Source organism: Calonectris borealis, chromosome 11 (genome assembly GCF_964195595.1).
Source record: "Calonectris borealis chromosome 11, bCalBor7.hap1.2, whole genome shotgun sequence".
NCBI classification, from domain to species: Eukaryota; Metazoa; Chordata; class Aves; order Procellariiformes; family Procellariidae; genus Calonectris; species Calonectris borealis.
The window spans coordinates 11,209,811-11,231,814 of record NC_134322.1 but is presented as its reverse complement, the minus strand read 5'-3'; the positions used below and the strand labels follow the sequence as shown (position 1 = coordinate 11,231,814).

The following is a 22,004-nucleotide window of genomic DNA, read 5'->3' as shown; positions in this document are numbered from 1 at the left end:
GTGCCTTTCTCACAGATGAAATTAGCTGATACATTTTAACTGGAAACACTTTATTTTGGGATGTTTATTCTTGGCTGTTTGGATTTAGAGAATTTAATTTTCTTTTTAAACCTAATCAGTAACAAGAAAGCATCAGCTCATGCGCATGCGTGTTGCACCCTGCACAAGGGGACTTTCAGAGCAGCCAGAAATCCATGCTTTAACCCTCTCCCGCGGAACACTGAGGTGTAGTTCACCGCAGTGCTCAGACGAGAGAACCCACGGTTTTCTACCTCCAGCCAAAGGGGCAGGCCCGAAACAACGCATCTCAGACAATGCTTCTGGGCAAAAAGGGACTCAGCAGTAATTTCCTCCAGCACCCGGCCTCCCTGGTGTGGGCTCCTTCCATGTACGCTAGAATTGGGGATAGCTCCATCCCAGTACGTCCTCCCAAGAAAACAAACCCAGAGCTGTTGGGCTGTAATAGGACATGCTGGCTCACAAACAGTTATTTGAGCCTCTGATGTTACCTCTAATGTTTTTAAAGAAACTTTGAATACATTCAAGGTGAATTTAATAACCTCCTGTTATCCCGAAAAGGCAAAGTACAGAAAAAATAAAGATCTCACCTGCACTTGTATCTATTATGGTCAACTCATGTTAACAGAATGTTTTGCTTTAATACTTGACTTACATTAATACCTCACATTATTACACGTATGAAGCCAAATATGACGCTAACTTAGTTGCTTACAACCTCAAACCTTACTCCCAATACACATTCCAATAAATTTATTCTGTAAAAACAATACATTTTTTTGTTTTCTTTTTGTTTTGTTTTTTGTTTTTTTGTTGTGGTTTTTTTTTAGTTTTTTACAGTAAACTCGTCAACTACAAACCTTGAATACGCAAAAGATGTTCCAAGGACAAGCATAACAAGGATTGATAAAACCAGACTAAATATGTTTTCACAATAAAAGCTGGCATAAAAATAAATAAAAATCTCTATTATCACAATAGCAACAATAATGTACACAGAATAATGGATTTGGAATGCTTACTTACTAGTCTAGTTCTATTTCCAAAAGGAAAAAAAAGCCAGAATGACAGCATCCTTTTTTAAGCCTTTCATTATTTAAAATTGATGTTTTCTTTTGGTTTCCCATAGGGTTCTATATCACAGTAAGCTTAAAAATGGAAAGCATCCAAATGAATGATTTCAAATTGTGTTGGCATTGGAAAAAATCCTTGTATTAATCTAAAGAAACACAAAAAGACTTTCACTAACTCCACATATAGGAACTAAGTCAGATAGTGTACATTACATCATGATTTTGAGAAGTATTAAGAGTATAACTAGCTAGGTACTTCTAATAAGGAAAGGTATTTTATTACATTATTGAACTTGGCGGTGATCTCAACTGAAGAATTTTTCTTTTATGTTGTAAACTGATCAAAAATCAAGAAAGTATGGATATAGGGAAATTTAAAATTATGTTTGTAGGTGGAAGATACTGTTGTAGTCTCGTATGGAGGGGACTCATTTCTAAGATTTACTTGTTTTTAAAAAAATGCTGATTTAGAATGATATAATTTGGAGTTACACCTTTTCTATCTAGAAAAGGAATCTAAAACATGTTCAAGTATGCGATATCTTCATAAACCTCAGCCACTGGTAAAGGGCAACTTCATGCAACCAAATAATATGAAAATCAAAAAGTAACCCTTAGAAAAAAGGGCAAATGTCATTTCTGCAAACACAACAGATAGGAATGTGAATAATGTGCATACAAACTGGGATGCTGTTGATGATACTAATGAACAGATGTGGTGACTCATATCAAATCCAAGAATATTAGACAACCAAACATGTAACCTTCTTGTGTTTTCCCTTAATATTCAGCAGTCATTATGTTGGTTAAGTCTGAAAGAGAAAAAAAAAATCACATTTAATGTAAGAAAGAGCGTGCTGCAACTTGCTTGATATAATTAATGCCATATTCCCACACTTCAAAGTCACAGGTATAAGGGGTCAAAGTCACAGTCACGGGTCTGTTTGAACAGAAATTTTTTTCTAGAGGAAACTGCTTACGTTACATCAACTAAACATACCACTACAAAATATAAAAGAATACCGTTTAAAAGTAAACATTTAGGGCTTTATTCAAATAAGCAGCTCGAGTCATGTATGTGGGTTGTTTTTGGTTTTCCCCAATCGCTTAATTACGAATCTTATAGTATACTTCACACACAACCAAATTTCACATTTTTCCACTGCACTAAATCACTGACACGCTTCACGCAAAAGCTCAGGCCCTGCTGCATTCCTGAACGCCTTGCGATGAGAACACCCTTCTGCTGAAACAAAGGAACACTTAGCAAGGATGAAGAAAGATAAACAGTTTTCATAGCTAACGTTGCTTCTGAAAAGGAAACGGTTTGGCTTGGAGTTCACTGTAAGGTGATGACAGAAAAGGAAGAAACTCCCACTTCATGACTGAGTCAAGGTCAGCTCTTGCTTCCACTGACGTTAGTGGGAACAGGATCAGACTGTCCTCGTGTGATCACGGCAAGTGTCTCCAAGTCTCGGTTTCTTCGTATTAAACAGAGAGAGCACAACCCACCTACAGGCACAGGGACAAACTACTTTTGTCCAACAACATGAAGACATGCAACGCTACAGGACTACCTAACCCTGAGCAAGACGTCCCTTCTGCTTTGTAAAGAATTCAGAGCGTGAATGCGGGTCCACCCACACCCTGATGGACGGAAAGAAACACAACACACAAGCAGTATCAAAGAATTGGTGCCGTCTTTGGCGTGATCATCCAAGAAAAAAAATCAACATCAAGAAATAAGTGGGGGGTACAGGTTAAATCCACTGGGGATGACGGAATTTTCATTTTACACAGGGTCCGGAGGAGAATATGAAAAGAAGACATTTTAACATCCCTGCACTAGCAGTGTGCTGCCTAAGCTCTCTCCCCCTCTGGCCCATCGTACCTGCTGTGTGTGATGCCATGGCTATAGCGGACCATGCTTCTCTATCCAAGAGGATAAGAGCATACAAGTGCCCACTTAGCAGTCTGGGATCCCAATCTGCTTGCTGCACCTCTGAACGAAGGGCTGTGTTTGTTCAGTGTGGTTCTTCCCTCCTACGACAAGGGGTTTGCAAACAGCAAGTAATGGAAACCTGCGGTTTCTGTGTGGGAGGTCCTGGTACATCCTGACTAACGACACATGGTAAGGGGTTATTCTAAAATGCTCATGCACGTAATGATGGCTTACAGGAACTGCCGGAGCCCTGCCTCCCCCCAAAAGGTGAAACAGGGCGCTGCTCATCCAGAGCACCGCACTTCCATTGACCTCTCTCCTGTTCAAGAGTCAATGAGATGATACTGACAGATGCTTTGGAGACGTGGCTTGGAGGGGTTCACTGCCTTTTCTTTCCCTTCAGAGGGAAGTGCAGGCACCCATTAAAACAACTACAAACGATTAGTCAATCAAACCATGCCTTCTGCTAACGTTCTTAATGACAGCTGCTAGCCAGCACTGACAGGCAGGATGGTGGTGAAGCAGTCAGTCCCTGCGGTATTGCTCTCAGATCCAGTCAGGAAAGCTGTCCTTTCGGAGTCTGAGACCTTTGCACGTATTAACAACAATTCCCCTCTGGGCTAAGGCCAGAAGATTGGGTAGGCACCATTCTCACGTGGGGCGCTGGGAGCATTAATACTGCCACTCCCCACTGTCTCACAGATAGGTCCATTGGGCCACGGTGTGGCACAAAGCCAGGTATGTAAATCATCCTCTAGGATTTTCACAGTTTCCAGTACCATCTTCCAGCATGACACACATTTTGCCTCCCAGGCGGACTCCCAGGTGCCCCAGAAGTCAGCAGTTTTCTCCTCCGATGCAGGCAGCCGCTGGGGCCAGCGGGGCTGCACAGGGACCTCGGCTCCTTCCCCGACCCAGGCAGCACGCGCTGCCAGGCTCCCGCGGCAGCCGCTGAGCAAGGATGCGGCAGAGCTGAGCAGTCTCCATGGTCTCCATGGTTTCACATCTCTTCAGAAACAGAACAACTCGCATCATCTTTGTTTGAACAAGTCTCTCAGCTTTACTGTAAGGTATCGTACAACGTGTGCCGCACTGACCAACGCTACTGCACACAAAAGAAACAGCACAGAATCTGACTGATTGGAGTGAAAAATTTCAGTCATCAATAAAATTGAAGGACAGAGAACACAGAGAGCAGGGAATAAAACTAAATCCACAAATTGCCTTGTTTTTTCTGGCACTGAAAATTCCTTCCTCAACAGTATCTGGCAACTGACTCAGCCATCCTGTACTTTAAAAGCTCTTGCTGGATGGGCAGAAGGATAATTATTTACTTGCTCTGTACGATCATTGTTATTCCATGCTGGTTTGAGGTCAAAATGGTTACAGGATTCAATGTAAGAGAGATGCAAAGAGTGTATTTCATCTATACTGGCTGCTTTAATCTCAACTTGCATTCAGACATCTATGTTTCTCCTTAGTTATGTCCCATTGCCTTATTTAGCAGTGCTGTTCTCCTGAGCTATATGAAGGCAGCAGCAAACACACCTCTTTACACCAGAGAGTATGCCACTATTTGATTTTTACATAGAAATTTTTACTGTGCAATAGTTAAACACATTTTTACAAATGTTATCTTTTTGGACAGGCAGATTTTAACTTACTTCAAATTGCTGAAAAAAATTCAGACAGAAATACATACTCGGTTTTCATTTTCTAGAAAAATGACCAATAAATGCTTTTACATTGAATAGAGCCCTACATGCTATGCTTTTAATGTTGATAAAACTCCAAACCTGTTATGCAGCGTAACCAATGTTGTTCTTGAGAAGTAAAGAAGGAAGAGCAAAGGAACCAAACATCTCAAAACCACATCAGAAGGACACAATGAACCTGTGTTTCTCTGGCCAGTTTTGCCATATAACACTTGTCTTTCACAGCAGTAGCTGGAATTGTTGCTACCCCACAAGCACATCACAACAAAAAATATGTCCTGGACACAGGCTGTTTTAAATATGTTCTCCCAATTGCAATAGTATCAGATGGCAGTAATTTTGGACCAGATTTTGATCCTCTTATTCATGCTGGCAAGCAGTCACCTCCACAAATAGATCCACTGACGCCCATGTTAGTAACTGATTGTCAGCGTGAGTAAAAAGATCACAGTCCTTTACCCCACTTTAATATTCAGGCCGTACCAGGAGCAAAAAAAAAAAAGTATTTAATTTCTAACAAATCTATTATTTTTCAAAGACTCGGTAAAATCATTCACCTCCTGAAAGGCAGCCACATGCATCCGTATACAAAGAGAATGCCTCATTTACCAACACAATGTCCAGACTGTAACTAAAGTAATGAATACCAAAAGAAAAACTTGCCACATACCCTGAGTGCTGACTACAGCCAGCTTTCAAACGTCATTATACGGGTATCCAGAGAGTAAAAGTAAAAAGCAACTTAGGTGTTCAGTTATAAAGATTCAGAGTTATGCCAGCCAAGAACCAAACACACAAGTCACTGGAGATTTAAATGCGGAATGTAAATCTGCTGCCATGAATTCACTGATTTATGAGCTAATTTTGTACCACAGAAAGTAAACAACACAGAGCCATGAATACCTTTCCACTGGAATATTCTGTTTATGTGGTGTTTTGAGAAAGCCAAAACAATTTAGTATTTAATAGCAGAGGACTGTCATGTGGGGTATGTGTCTGTGACTCTTGACTTGTGCAAGCTCTGGGATGGGCTGTCTTAATATATTATTAGTTAATTAATATTAGATAATAAAACCGTGAGGTTCAGGCTTTGCATCTTTCTGGGGAAGGAATCAGCCAAAGAACAGCAGTGAGAGAAAGAGCTTGAGAAACAGGTAGTGGCAGGACGTAATTCTAAACTGTGGCTGAGTCTGAGGAAGCTAATGTTTCTTCTGTTGAGAGTGCCTGTAGTCCTCAAGAATAGTTGAGGAAGTATGGGATGGAGATAAGAAGCAGCTTTGTCAACCCCAGGTATAAAAAGAAAATCACAAGTTGAGCCCTTGAACAGTATGAAATTGGCTAAAAAAATATCATAGCTTTGGAAGTACTTTTTATTTGCTCTGGGTTTTGAGTCTTTAGGAAGCCATCACTTCACATTTTCAAGCTTTCCTCTACCACCTGGAGGTTAGAAATTTCATTAAAAAATATAGGTGAAGATGCTCCTGCAATCATTTGACTTCAGCTGTTAACCCAAGAAGATCCCCATAATGCTGAGGGTAAGAGTGTAATTAAAAGGCAAAGTTCCCTCTGGTCTGAAGAGGGGAGATGTGTCTTCAGCCTGCAGTCCAGGCTTTATAAAACATAATCGCTACCTCATTATTATTAGCATTATTAAGAGAAAAGCTGCTTGTGTCCTTTAGGCAACTCTTGCATGGTCAGAGACCTGGGAGGTGCAGAGCACAGGAGCCAAAGGCTCTCCAGGATGCAGCCCGTGGGGAGCACTACAAGCAGGGTAGCTGAGCCCGCAGCCTTCTGCCCGCCTGCCTTCCACAGCCCTTCCCAGCCTCCACTACCAGGCATCTTTTAAGCAGCCGGTCACGGTGGCAAAACCAGGGGAATGAAACGTCTATCCTTGAGATCAGGGCTCTGAACTCTTGTTTTTCTCGTCTCTTTGCCTTCATGCTACCTTTCTACAAGTTATTTTCAAATAAACTCGTATCTGGTGTGAGTCTCGCGCAGTCCCCAGCACCCTACCTTTGGGGGGAGGGAGCAGGTTTGCACCCCAGTGTTCATTTTGGTATGATCTTGGCGCCATCTCATGGCCAGATTAACGTCCTGAGCTTGGCTGGCCTCGCAGGAAGGCGAAGCGGTGGGTGTGCAGCTCCCGCTGCACGCTGGGGAGGAGGAAGCCTATCTTCTTCAGACTGCGTGTTGTCGGTCCAATGCTCTTCTCACAAGCTAAATGATTTTAAAGAGACCATAATCTCATCTATGATGGTGTCTTTTAGCAGACCTAGACATTCTTCTGAATTCATGTGTGTGAACAAGAGGACCATATCCCTGTTCTGCAGGCACGTGTTGGTCTCTTTCGACCTTCCTTTCTATAGAAGAGAGTCCAAGTGTGTGGGCTGGAGGAGCTCAACACCCTCCGGCAGACTGCCAGTCTGGATGTCCAGCAGAACGTGGCTGCAGGACAGCCGGCCCTGTACCCCAGGAGGCCCATCTAGACACACGCTGTGTGACTGGCTCTTTAACACCAACTGAAAAAACAATCTGGTTACTCTTTCCCCAAGTGCCTTGTGTCTGATGAAGGTATACCTTCTAAAAAGACACCTGGTCTGGCTTTGAGGATGCCAGGAGATGGAGTGTCCCCTCCTGGTCCTAAAAGAGAACTGCACTACTGCCAAAATCTAAAAAGAGGATTTACTTGTGAAATGCTGATTCTGCAGCAGAAATGCCCAAGGTGAAATACCTGGATCAGGATGTGAATTTCTTCCAACTTGTCAGTGCTTTTATCTCAAGCTGCCCTTAAAACGGTCTCTGCATGTCTCTTTAGTACATGCTGCTAAAACTCCACCTTTCCCATAATGTTAAAAGCATCCAAGATCTAGGTAAAGACTGGTCGTTCAAGTGTGAGGTCAAGGCCGAGTGCTGGGGTTGCAGAAGTCAGAGCAGAGCCAACTCCTCACACGGGTATGACGATGTGGACTGTGAGTATTTCTGTGGAGCTGGCGCTGGCAGGAAGGACACAGAGACTGCTGACGATATTTCAGCACAGGGGCTGAAATATCTGCAATCCTGAAAACGCTGCAGACCACCATGATGTTCTAGCATGCTGGACTCTACCTTCCAGTGGTTACAAGCCATGTCACATCCAGAAGGAAGAGCTTATGAATGTCACCGGCCACAAAGCCAACATCCTATGTGACTGTTTAGCCACCTAATCTGTGACTGACCTAACTCAGTAAGTATTTAGTCCTTACACGGAGAACATGCCTGAAGTACACAGACATATCCCTGTCACTGCCCTCCTGAACCTCTTGCCACCTCAGATGGACCTTATGGCCAGTTTTCTCACTCAAATACCTATTTGAAGATATGAAAGTGTCACAGGGTTCACTAGCCAGAACGTGGGCGATACATGCACCGCGCGCTCGCCACATCAGCCCCAGACTCTCAGATCATGCGGGTGAGGTGCTGGGAAGGTTGTGTCTCCTTGTGTCAGCCTCTGGCGCAAGCCAGCTGCTTGTTCAGAGTGAATGGGAGAGGGTCAAGGCGTATTATCTTCCTGACCCCGTGAGCCACGTATCAAGGTCTTTATAAGGCGAGGAGCCACTGTACCAGAGAGAGACAAGGGAAAGGAAGCTCTGGGAGGAGTCTTTAAGCAGGAGACGACAGCAGCTCCCCAGCGGTTGTGTTTTGTGAGAAAGGGTTGAGGCTGAGCACGCAGCTGGGTGCTAAGGCACCTCAGCAATGTCAGATGAGAGCCTGTGCTGGCTGGCTTCCTCTCACACCTGGGGATTCGTGTCACTCAGCAGCTCCTGTGACAGCCCAGCCTGGCCACGTGGCAGAGCCTTGGCGTGGAAACTGCACAAGAACTGGTTCTGAGCAGGAGCTGTGAGTGCTGGAGCAGGGCGGCTCGTGCTGCTCCAAAGGCTCAGAAATAGTAGTGGTTGTTAAAGGTGGCTGACGATTAACCAATTCCCATGCCAATTCCCCTGCTCAGCAGCCTTCCTTCCAGTTGTGGTCACAACAAAATAATACTGGCATGAACACACAACTGACACAAACGTACAAGATCATATGAACCTGCTCTGGAGCAGGCTGTATATCCCCTCCTTGGAAGGTCACATCCCAAGCAGGATCTGCCCTAAAACCCACAGTATGCACAGTCTGTAAAGTGCACGTGAACCCTCACGAAGTCCAAAGAAGTCAGTTGGACTGCACAAATTTTAAACAACTGTGAAAGGATAAGCAGGCTCCCACTGTTCAGTGAGCCAAAATGCATTACGCAAACAGTCTGATTCTGCTCTCACATCAATTTTGCATCATTCCAGCTCATGGTTTTCAGTAGTTCCTCTCAGCTGACATCCATGCAAGTGTTGGAACAAAAATAATGCTTATAGTATCTTTTCTCATTTAGTCGTTTCTCTAGAGCAAAATTTGTACCAGTGCAGGGACCAGTCCCATGTTTCTGTTCTAGACCCATTCTGAGCACTGAAATGCACTGAAAACGTGAAAAATCACATGTGGTATGCACAGGTCACTGCAATGCAATGTCTTTCACCCCTACCTCCAAAGCCCCCCAAAACTGCATGGGAAGTGAATGATATTAACAGAAGATTACCCCTTCACTGGTTTTCTGCAAATCTGAAGAAGTGTTTCTTGTGTCATTGCCTGCGTCCCCAGCATCAGAGCTGCTCTTATTTTCTTCCTCTTTGCAGTCCTTATCATCTTCATCTCCAGGAGATTTCCGTGACTGCTTGGAGGATTTCTAAAATGATAAAAAACAAAGTTAAAAAGTAAAAACTGAACTTCAGTCATAGAAAGACACTTTTGAAATGTATGTAGAATGCTGTCTGATCATGTGGTTCCCTGTTCAAGGTGAATATTGGGGAGGATATGTGGGGTGAAAAGCCTTTTTCAGGTGAAGTAGTTACTGCCATCATTGAAGCAAAAGGAGAAATTCTGTATGTTCAACGCAGGTTGGCAGCACAGCTGACTGTAAGACTGACACAGTAATAGGAGATGGGTATTAGTGTTGGGTCACCTGTAGGTTTTGCTAGTTAATGAAACAGATGGTGCCAGCTTGACAAAAGTTTTGATTAAACACAGAGATGTAAAATGAGAATAACATTAGCAGAGCTGCTTTCCATACTTTTTTTAGTGCTGTCAGCTTTAATATATTAACATTACAGCCATGTGGAACCAATACATCTTTTCTGCTCCCTTTATGTTATGCAATTCTACAGTACAAAAGGATAAATTGTGGCATTAAGCCACCATTTTCCTAATCCTCCGTTTGCCCAGAGTCTTCTGGAAAGAAGATGGTAGACCAGACCTGAATTTCTAATGTAAAACACACAAAGGGGGTGAAATTACTTAATACATTTTGTTCAGTGGATGAACCACAAAAACTCCCGCTCTCTCCCAAATTGCGCCTGGATCAGATTGTTTGCTTGCTTCTTTTCATTTCATTTAGTTTTCACTTTCAGAGAAGAATAACATGAATGTGAATGAACATGATTCTGCCACACTTTCCACTAAGCAAAGTACAGACCTGGAGGCACACACAGAGCCAGAGGAAGTGACTATAATGTTGCTCCCTTTCACCGAGGTGACAAGTTAGAAGCGTATCTGAACCCAAAGTTGTCACTACGCAGGCGATTACGTTCACCAGCCATTATGAGGCAGTCGGAGACACATTACTCTTAGCTTCCTCATCTACACTGTTACTTAGATATTAACAGATCAGGTAGGTACTACAATGCAGGTCTTTTATCTACAAATTGAGTGCCCTACTCCCTGCTTAATGAATTAGTTCTTCCTCCCTCCCATTCTGTATCGTGTACTGAAGTATTTTACACTTAGCTGCAACAGGAGCAGCTGAGCACATCTGACCTATCGTATCTTTTAGCATGGCATCTGGGGCACTCACGCTGGAGACAGGAGAGGGAAGCTTGAACTCTCCCAGACAGGAACCAAACTTGAGCTCATGGCTTCCAGGAGGCACACTCCCAAGGCTTTTTTTTGCTCTTCATGGGGAAATACCTATCTAAGATGATCAAACCTATCAATCCATCTTTGGATGGATTTTCTTTCCAGCCCTTCTGAACTCCTTCCCATACTTTCACCTCCTTCTCAAAGCTGGGCACTAGAACAGGGCAGAGTATTTCAACTGCTGTCTCACCAAGCTATCTACAAAAGCAAGAGCACTTCCCTTTGCCTGTTTGAACACCATCGTTACTGGAACGAAAATGCTGAAGAAGGAAGAACAGATTGCCATGAGGTGGACAGTATTCTAATTATAAATGCACATGGGTAACAATGGAAGAACTCAGAAGATAACCTTTGAAGTGTAGGATTTTTTCCGTTTTGAGCCTGCTTTTTCATTCTTTCTTTTTCCTTTTCCATCTTCTTCTACCCGATCACCTTCCTCCTCACTGCTGGCATCTGCTGTATTTCCTCCTTCTCCTTCAGTTTCTGATGAGCTCTGTTGCTGAATTGCCTTTAAAATAACAATAAGAATAACAATAATAACATAAACAACAAAAATATCACTAAAATTTATTACTTAATTTTTGTTCTGTATTAAAGACAGAAATACTGGTAATAGACAGCTTATGCTTTAGTAGCTATAGTTAGGAAGGGCTCAGGTTATTCTTGCAATTATCAATAAAAAGGGCTGCAAAGGCAATTTTCTCAGTCACCCCTTGAAAACAGTTATCAGATGCAGATTCTGGGATAGCGTGTTCTGAAGGGTTTACACAGAAACAGAAGATCTGATAACAAAAATGTGTTTGCCGGAGAACTAAGAGTTGCTCAGTGGAGAGACCTGGCATGTTCTACTTTGGGCAAAACTATGGAAACTTTTAGACTTTGGCTGCAATAGGAGAGACTTATTCAGGAGAGAAGATGGCTGTTACAAAACCCCCGAAAGGGCAAGATCTCTGTGTTAGGAAAAAGCAAACACTGACCAGAAGGCTGAGAGCTCTTTGACAGTCTATCTCCCACAGACTATTCACCAGATTTTTTTAAATCCCCAAGTGTATTCAAAACATCTGTAGGGCTGAAAATATGAAACAGGAACTGAGAGGGGCAGCAGCTTGTCTGCAGGTGGTCCGTATCTCTGGTTTGTAAGGTTTTGTGCTAATAATGTAATAGGTGTTTGCCTTCTTTTGGAGGTGATTTCTGCCTTCAAAGGACCACATTTTTTTAATGAGAAAAGTTCTTTGTTTTTATACAGCCCACCAACTACTCTTCTTCCCCTCCAGCTTCACTGACTTTTTGCTCCAGACATCCAACAGGGAGAGCTGTTGTACAGCAGCTACTATCTCATACCAGCAGCTTAAACCTCCACCTTCTCACCTCTCACAAATTTAGCAGTGGTGTCCTACGTGTTATACATTACCAATGTAAAAATCAAAAGTGCAGTGACCTTAAGATCTGTGTAAAATACACTGAACCTGATATAAAAATAAACAACAGAAAGAAGAAGTCAGAAATTATTCATGTTTATACTGGAGTAAATAAAACCTTCCATTTTTAATTCAACTAAATCTGCTACAGAATTTTCCACTTCACCGCCCCAGAATATCACAGAAAGCAAAGCTACGCTTAAAATTCAGTGTCACAGAGTGCAAGACCACGGTTGTCTTTACATTACATAATTACAAAAGCTGTGAAACTTTCTAGCTCCACCAAAACCAGGGCCTTCCACATCACTCATACAATGTTTACATTGACAAGAAGTCTTCAAAGAAGAAAACAAGAAAGATAAGGAGGAATAGAAGTGAAAGTCATTTACCTGATATCCAGTAAACTTTACTCCAGGGTTGTTTTCTATTTCCCACAGGCCTTCATTAAATCCTTTTCGCTTGTTTGACTTCCCAAACTTATCTTTATATTCTTTATATGGGAAAAGGTCTTTGGGCCCCAGGAACGCACTGCATTTTAACACAGGTAACGTTAAAAAAAAGGACTTAAATTCCTCCTCTTCAAAAAAACCCCAAACCATTAACAGTGCAAATGCTTTCCCTATTCTTCTGCTCATTCCATCATTTCTTTTTCAGTTTTGTTTGTTTGTTTGTTTGTTTAACACGCTGGCTTTGAGTTACTGCTGTGAGTCTGATTTAATGGATTGTCTCACCATTCTGATGTTTGATGTTGCAAAATCATGCTGGGTCTCTCTAGAAACAACTAAAACGAGTCTCATTTATTATATTAACTACTGCTGGGAACTGGCACTTGAACAGTTTATGAAAGGGATTATATGACGTAACTGCCTGCGATAGCAAGGGACCAAACTTCCAATCCTATGTGTTACAAATCCAGAAAGGCCTAAAAATACCATATGAAAAGTCAAAACATGTAAGGAGTGCTTAGAACCCATGAGCCAAAACTTATCCCTTGTACTACTGAACAGAAAAAGCAGTGGCATTTATTATTATCTATACTGCCAGTAAGCCTAGGAGCTTCTTTCTTGGAATAAGCCCCCCACATGCTAGATTCTGTGCCAACACAATAACAATGTTCTCTTTCCCAAAAATCTTATAATTTCATATAAGACAAGAAACAATGGGAGAATATAGGCAGATGAGTAATACAAGGAAACAATGAGACACACAGGGTGCTTGCGGCCAAATTGTTTTTTAGACAGCACAGCAAAGGAGGGATTTTGTGCTCTGCTGCTGCGTAAGTCAGCTATGCACTAGGCCAACTAATTTCAGGCACAGGCAGCACAACGCAGGGAAAAATAATTAAAAAAAAAAAAGAGTGGTGATATATCCTGCTTTTTCTACATACTTTACAGTAAAATTCTAACTTCTTATATAAAACTGAAGAAAGCATAATTTCCTTTTCATTGGGTGTCTATATCCAGTGTGTTTACTGTGCTCTGTATCATGGTACTGGGATGGCTAATCGTAAGTTAAATTAAAAACAGTGAAGGCAAAAAAAATACTTCATTCCCACATGGAAGATTCCATGTCATCAATGACCGGAGCTAAGCAAGTCACAGTGTCCTTCACTATAATCACTGTCCTACTTTCCTGATGATCTTTGCAATTAACGTTAACTCTATGGTCTCCATCACCATGGGATCTTGGAGCTCCACCAGTTACAACACATTTATTCTTGTAACATCACCATGAGGTTGGGAAGTTGCCCTTTTTTGCAAATAGCTTCTGAGGCACAGAGATCTGCCCAAGGTCAAACTCAAACTGATAGCAGAGTAGAGAGGAAAACCCAACTCTCTTCAGTCTCAGTCTAATACCTTAATCACAGGATCATATTTCTTCCTTTCTGTAAACATTAATTTAGATTAATGACTGATTTACGCCCTGATTCTTCCCAGCATTTATGAATGTGCAAAGTTTCATTCACTTAAATCATCCCACTGGCCAAGAAGTTTGCCAGTACAGAGCCAACTGGTGGCTAAATGCATCAGATGACAAGTCTCTGGGGAAAGAGCTTCCTTTTAACCACACAGGAGAGAGAATGGTATCCACACTCAGTTGTCTCACTGAGAAATATCTCAATTATATAATTACAAAGCCAAGAATTAATTTCTACCTGAAAGCCAAACAGTGATTTCCAAACTAACAGATGTCTCTTTAAAATTAAAGGCTACAATAGAGCAAGGGATCTGAATAAATTATTTTATCTATGCTTTTGCTAATACTAGGAGATGTCTCCTTGTTGCCAAAAATATATTCAAATAGTTCTAACACAAATAACGAAGGAAAACTGTATGAAACTTACCATAAACCACCTCAATTTAGCTCAACAGTAATGTATGGAAATGTTTCTACAGCCTTTTATATATAGTAAACACTAAAAAACTGTCTACATCTTTGTTTGAAATACGTTCATTGCCACTGGGAGAGATAACAGTTTCCACTGCTCTGCTATAAAAGTAAGGAGCTGCAATCTACAGTTCATTTTCAACAATTATGTTTTTTAAATTATTAAGGTAGTTACTACAAACTGTTTTCCTGTTTCAGATGTTACAGTCAGATCACGGGCTAACAAAATCCAAACCAAAAGAGATTACCAGTTTGGGATTCATTCATTTCAGAATAAAAGTGGTCAGAGTTTTTTTCTCAAAATGTTTCTCAAGAAAAATGTTTCCATTAAAAAAAAAATTACATTTTGATTTCTGATTTTAAAGCATCATAAGTTTATTTGAATTTTATTCTTTTTAAATTATTTTGTGACAGTAGTAGTAGATCATAATATATCAAAATATCAGGTTGTTTCATTACAACAATAGGAAGAAATATTTTAACTGAAGAGAGGCTATTGATCTTTATTAAGCAGAAACTGCCTTTAAAGATTTTTAAAATAAAATGTGACATATGAGCTATGGGGCTTATTATGTTCTGGAATAATGTTAAAATTCAAAAATAAACAATAAATTTTTAATAAAGCTTCAAACCTCTAAAATTAAATTTAAACTGTCATCATAATTTCATTTTTCCATTTTTTAAGAAATTCCAGAAAACATGTCCCCTGCAAGTGGGGAAGGAAAAGTTTTAAAATGTAAACATTTAATGCAAAATGGAAACTGTTTTTTTTTTTTTAACTACCTCTGACATAGTTTAAAATGGAGACATGTACATTATAATTTTGAAACTCTGTACTTTGTAGCAATTACTACGAGACCTAACTTACCCTTTCTGTTCTGATTCCTTTCTTTCCCTATGAGCTCAGTCAGCTCAGTTCTTCTATCACTTCTGGGAGCGAATATCCTACAATATCCCCAGCACAAATCTCAAAGGAATGCATATATTTTAAAGCTATGTGAGGACTGTGTGAGATTCTGGGGTCTGCTTCCTTTCATTTTACAAACTACCAAGTGAGTTCTCACACAGGACACGAACCCAAACGTGTCTGAACACAATAGCCTGATCTCTGCTATTACATCCAAGTAAAAAATTTTTGCCGCTGCATCTGAGTTCAGATGACCCTTTAATAAATTTTTGCCAACGCTTTTCTTTACGGGAAACACAGGCACTGGTTATTTATGCTTAGACCATGGTATACCATCCACACAGCAGCATTCCCACCTACTTTCAGGTTTCACTTCCATGTGTCAATACAAACGAGTTGGGCTCGTAGGACCCATCTCTAGGCTCCCAATGGCTTCAGTCAGGATTTGTTCCAATAAAATCAGTGGAGATAACGTTAGCTGCAGTGGAAGAAGACATTTTCAACGGAAAAGATCATGTTCATTCACTTACGTTTCGTGAGTCCCGAAAAAGAAGATGGGATATTTATTTGCTGGAGGCTTCACGGCTCCTTCAGGGAGTTCATCAATCTGTGAGACAGAAATGGAAAAAGGATTATTCCCAAATGTGGTGTCCCTCATCCAGGAATCCCTACCAAGCCATGGAAGTGCTAGTGCAGGTATCCCACACCCCTGGGAGGTCCCACTGTGTGCTGGGGTGGGGAAGGGAAGACGGCTGCTGATTTTTCAGGCAGGCAGGCAGGTCATACAAAGTCAGCATGTGACAGAAACACTACAGGGAGAAGAAGACCAAGGAGCAGACAAAAAGTTTTAACGATTTCATGGGCATTATAATACACAAAGGCAATAAAATCAAATCTGCTTAATTTAAGTGCTAACTTCAGATGCTCCCTCATCAAAGGCACCGAAGCCCAGAGGGTAATCCTGTCTGTCTCACACAGCCACCTAAATAACTTCTGCAACAAATAGGGAACAGATGGTATTTCTGAGACTCTGCAGCCGGAAAAATGGACAATCTCCCATCAGTGCTTCCTGGTGGCGATGGTCGTACCCAGTGTGAAATGTATAATGCACGCCAGGGAGGAGGGCCTGGGACTCTCTTCCCCTGCAGCATCCTAGGATGCTGTTTTTGGTCACCGATCCCCTCTGTACTCCATCTCTTCTTTCACATTTTATCCCTGACCTCATATTTCTCAAGATACAGCTGCAGAGCAGCTAAGGGAGGGATGGTGAGGGTGCTCTCCTGAGATATAGCCGGGATTGGGACAAACCCCTCAGGCTGAGCAGTACCTAGACCCCATCTTCCGACACCTGAGTGAAAGCATTGGTTGCAAGGCAGGAGGTTAGGCCCATGACTTAGTCTTGTCCATATCTAATTTTTCAGTCCTCTGCAACAGAAATAACAGAGTCCAGGTGCCTACCCACATAAACCAGAAACACAGTACAGCTTTAACTAAGATCTAAGTGCCTGCCTTCCCAGAAATGGCACTTCTGAGCATATGTGGGCGTCTAAAATTAAGTGTCCAGAGAACTCTGGCTAAGAGGGAGCCTAATGAATCTAGATATCTATAGGGCAACACCAGCGAGCAGGTGAATGGCTTGCTGCCTGGGTCTTAGGCAACTCAATCTCAACATAAGCATATTGAATCCTGCCAAATGTCACTGGAACTGAGAGCAAAGTGCTGACATACCAATGCTATACGAAATCTGCTCCTCAGCAGAGCATGGGGATGGAACCTGTATGTTTTCACTCAGGAGGCCAGGCCCACATGTGCTTTCCTTCTCTTTTCCTGCCGAAGGACCCCAAACACTGAATTCTTGTTGATTAATAAACACCAGATTGTTTTCAAAGGATGTTCTCTTTCACTGTAAAGCATCTGCTGGCTACGTAGCTCTCAAAGGAGTACGAGCTTTTATAAGAATTGAAGTCCTTTTGGTCTTTCTGCAAGGACACCCGTTGGGGACAGAGAAACCAGAGCCACATGTGAAGCTGTAACATCACAGGACTCCTTTCTGCAAAAGAAATGGATGCCTATCTATCTTTTAGGTCTAAGCGGAACATTGTCTGAAGCTACGCCAAAATCAGGCGATATAAGAGCACTTCAAAACCATTCCCTGCCTCTTTTCTGCGGCACGGCTCAGGGGGGTGGGTGGTGAGGCTCTGGCACGCTGGGCCACGTGTCAACGTGCACTCACTGCCCAGCACGGTCTGCAGGGGACAATCCGTGATGGTCGGAGATGTCACACACCTTGTGGGCACAGCAATTACCCAACTTCTTTTACTTAACAAAGTTAATGAATTGATAAGTAAAAGGAGAATCTATTATTTAAATGCACATCGAAGGAAGATACACACTGGTGGAAGATGGAAGTGTGCATTCACTTTTAGCTCAGCTGTGTGTAAGAAGGAACTGAAACGACATGGCAGGCTGTTTGGCATTCTCTTCATCATCAGGAATACATAGAGGAAAGACTGCCAAAGATATTTTTTTAGAACTCATTATTTTCTGACATTAACTATTTGTTTTTAAGTAAGTGCCCATAATGTGGTTATTTGCTCACTAATTCATGATTTAAATACAGGTATTAGACTATTACAGTGATAAAAAGACTGCAGAGGAAAAACACTGCAACTTACTTTACAAACTGATAGGGAGATAGTATGTCCCACTCTGCAATACATTTTATGCCTCCTTAAAGATGGCAGTATCTACGCATCAGACCAAAAAAGGCTGTGCTGGCAGTTTACCAAGTACAGGGGTAATACACCTCAACTGTCTGGATGCCATAGCCATCTTCCTCTTTATTACGACAACAAAGATGTCCAGAGAGATACTAGACCCCAGAAAAATGTCGATTCCCGCGACTGAGACGCACAATGTCTGCTGAGACTTGAGTGCGAATCTCATTTGGCTGCTTGAAACGCGGCGCCAGCTCTGGGCTGCGTTACAGAACAGCACAGTCCAGTTACTGTCTCAGCCCTTTAAGAATTTCTCATGAAATAAAGCGAACAGCTGTAAATGATCAGTAAAGCAGAGGAATGAAGACATGCTTAGCAGGGAACGCTGATCAGAAGGGAATGGGGATCTTACATCACACAACGTGCTATGCTCCAAAGCAGCGAGGATCTTCTCCTAAGCAACATCCCAAGTGGAGTTAAGCCTCATGTCGTATTCCCAGCACTTTATATTGTTAGCTAAGGAGGCAGCACCAAATCGACAAAGGACAGCACACACATCTGTCATGCAGCTCACCTGCTCCCCATTTCGTGGCATATTTCTTTATTCATCCGAGTATCCCCTCTGAGTATGTATCATCACAGGAAACCATAAAAAAGCTTTTCATAGCTTTTGAAAGTTGGCATATACACACAAACACATGCAGTATAAATCTGCACTAAACAGCTCAAGGATAGACTGTTAATGCTCCCACTCTAACATTTCACCGTGCAGCTGAGGTCAAGACTTTTCCTGCCTTCACTGATTTTGCTGTGAGCTCGCCAGCTCTCAGGCTTATATGCTAGTACTGTAATGAGGTTGAATATGAAGTGACAGTGTTATCTTACGGCCATTTAACTCTGTGGCAAAAACTCCAGGGAATTTAGTGAAGGATGAGACCCTCTCTGCTGTTAGGAAAGATCTCTTCCCTTTTTACGTTTCACGCGAATCCCTGGATTAGAGACCCTGAGAGGAGAGTTTGCACAGTCCACCCATTCCCAGCAAAATCACCTTAGCCCTCTGAACGCTGAGCCTCTAAGTGCTTATTTAGCTGCAGAACAACCCCAGCACTCCTTGAGGATCGCTGCTGTTTTGTAGTAACAGAAAGCAAGCAGGACAAGCAACCATACTGCAGCCCACTGCTGCTGTGCTCAGTCACAATTTATTCCCATCCTACAAGATGTTTTGGTTAAATATGCTGAAGATTTGGATCTGATATTTTTCCCCATATCAGCAAGATTAAAGACAGAGAGAGAGGGGGAGAGAAAGAGAGCGAGCGCGTGAGCACAGGAGCGAGAAAAGCATCACTGCTTCAAACCAGGAACAAAAGAGATAAGTACACCCATACTAGGACACAGTGTTGCAGTCACAGAAACCTCGCTAATGACTAAAGCATCTGTCTATCAGAGCGCCAGACTGCGATTGCATTTTGCTCCTGGAAGGAAACAAACAGATTCTAAAGTGCCCGTTATAACCTGCAATCAAACAGGAGATTCATCCCCTCCTGAACCAGAGCAGACAGTGGGCTGGAGCTTGCTGCCACAGAAATCAGTGAGAGCAGTGCACGGTGTGCAAATCTGATACGTGCATCAGCAACATCATGGGCAGCCGCTTCAATTATGGCTAAAATTAAAGCAGGTGGTTTCAGATTTCGAGTTTTATCCCCTTTGCTCCCGTTGCTGTCATCTGCTTAATGAATAACAATTGCTTTCTTTTTGCACAACCTCAGCAGAGCTGCACTTCCCAGCATTTGTTTGCCAACCAAGCAGCAGAGCTTTAAAGACGTAACTGTGCTTTTTTTTCGGTAAACAAATGCCAGGCTTCTAGGGTCAGGAACACTGAACAGAAAATTCAGCCTGGACCTCTCAAACCAGACCAGGGCTTTATCAAATGGTGTTGCTAGGGACTACCAGTGTGCAAGCAAGAAATCTGTCTCCTTACGTTGTAGTTTACAGGCTGGGATGTATATGCAGCCCGAATATTTTGCTCTCAGTGGTGCTGAGTAATTGCTGACTTCTCAGGTAGTATTTCCAACTGGTTCTCACAGGCTGGGTTTGGCAGTACTCATACTGCAACACCTTCTTCCCAGTTGCCATGAGGTTAGGGACCCTGGGGAGAGAGGCACTGGCTGGGTGGGTTGGACTGGAGCTGCAGAGCCATAGCCCTGTGAGGAGGACAGTGCAGAGTTGCCCTCTGAGAACAACAGTGGCTCCCAGAAGCACAAATCATCCCCGTGCCTGCCTGTGGGATGATGTGGCATATTCCAGACAGGCGGAGGACCTCCCTGGGAGGGCTGGTGCAGAACCAGAGAAAGCTGCACCCCCTCCTGGGTGTTCTGCTCCGCAGAGCTCTACATTCCCGGCAAAATGGGAAACATGTCTCTCTGACACACAGAGAAAACGGCAAGCTTTGTCTCTCTGCTTGTCTATGTAGAGCAGCTTTCTGTGGAGGTTTATGTTATTGCAGCAGTCAAGAAAGGGGCAGTTCTGCCCATCAAGGCGAAGGGCATCCCAGATGCATCTTCTTCCACTTAGAGGGAGAGCAGGTGTCTTCTTGTAGGGCTACCACAAAATCTCTGTGCTGTGGATAAGCTGCTGTTCAGAAGCAGGAATTCCAGGCTGTCAGGGTGGCTTTCAGACCAGACCCTGTTCCATTATGTTCCAACAGAATTTTGCACTGAAAAAAAAAAGGCATTGTGCAAAAATACCTATCAGGTCCACATGTACAGGCAAGAAAGCTTTACTTCATCATGCAGAGATGCTTATGTGGGCACTGAAACCACAAGAACAAGTCCTTTTATTTTGCAAAAAGAGGGAATTAAAACTGCAGAGCAGTAATCACTGATTGTTTTGACATACTGTAAATGCCTTTGATTGGCAAAAGCACACAGAAGCATTGCAGAGATCAGTATCTCCCACTGAAATCCCTGGAGTCACTGCACAGCAGTCAAGCAAAGGCCTATAGTATTTTTGCTGGAAAGTGGTTCAAGTTGCTTATTATTGCCCAACACATGCAAGCAGCTTGATCTTTTGCAGTTAGCTTATTAGCAAAACTCTAGATGGATAAAAGCAATACTCTTCAAAATCCATTATTAAAATAGGATATTTTGCTTTTCTACAATGTTTTTATTCAGATGCATTTAATATGCTTTTTAATAGCTAACGCTACTGGGAGTCAGCAGTATGGCAGTATCTTTTCTAAACCATTATTTAAAATACTATTCTGTAAAATGTAAAATATTAATTCTTTTTTTCCCCAGAGGATCCTAAAATGTAAAAAAAAAAAAAAAAAAGAAAAGAAAAAAATATCCAACCTCCTTCAAGCTAAAAACTGTGACTCAAGTTCTGTAGTACTTAAATTGAACAGCAATCCAACTAAAGCTGATTGGAGACTGCAGAATTTTTCTCTCATTTATCAGGACCATATGATATTTGAAGCAGAGCACAACTCCTTCCCCAATGTACATCACATAGTAGAACTCCTAGTGTGGAATGCTGGCATATGCACTTTTTCACCCATTAAAAAAGATAACCCTGTGAAGGGTGAGACTAGAAGCAGAATCCAACTTAATAAGGTGGAATTGCACAGCTACAAAAGTAAAAATTAAAAAAAGTCTCCGGGCATGGAAGAGAGTGCCATCAGCAAAAACAAAAAGCAAAACAAGATTAAAAACAGCAGAGCATACTTTTGAGCACTGCTGAAAATGGCTGAAGGGTATCCTGCAGACAGCCAGAAATGACAATATAAAGACATCAATCCTCCTTTTTTTCTGTGCATGCTCAGGACCTCAACGAGATAGAAGACAATGAA

The 22,004-nt window shown here is 42.2% G+C and overlaps 1 protein-coding gene across 3 annotated transcripts in view; it reads right to left on the bottom strand.

Annotated features, from left to right (window-relative positions):
• Positions 1 to 33: 33 nt before the first annotated feature.
• HDGFL3 (HDGF like 3) overlaps positions 34 to 22,004 on the bottom strand; it is a 48,609-nt gene continuing 26,638 nt past the window's right edge. For 2 of the 3 annotated variants that reach the window (XM_075159964.1, XM_075159965.1), the window contains 5 exons: positions 15,971 to 16,047; positions 12,535 to 12,673; positions 11,077 to 11,235; positions 9,355 to 9,501; positions 757 to 1,903 (listed from right to left, as the gene is read on the bottom strand). In XM_075159964.1, coding sequence (XP_075016065.1) covers positions 1,898 to 1,903; positions 9,355 to 9,501; positions 11,077 to 11,235; positions 12,535 to 12,673; positions 15,971 to 16,047 — 528 coding nt within the window. In that variant the 3' untranslated portion in view covers positions 757 to 1,897. Of the gene's footprint in view, positions 1,904 to 9,354; positions 9,502 to 11,076; positions 11,236 to 12,534; positions 12,674 to 15,970; positions 16,048 to 22,004 lie in introns of all 3 variants that reach the window. The other variant, XM_075159966.1, reaches the window with a different exon arrangement.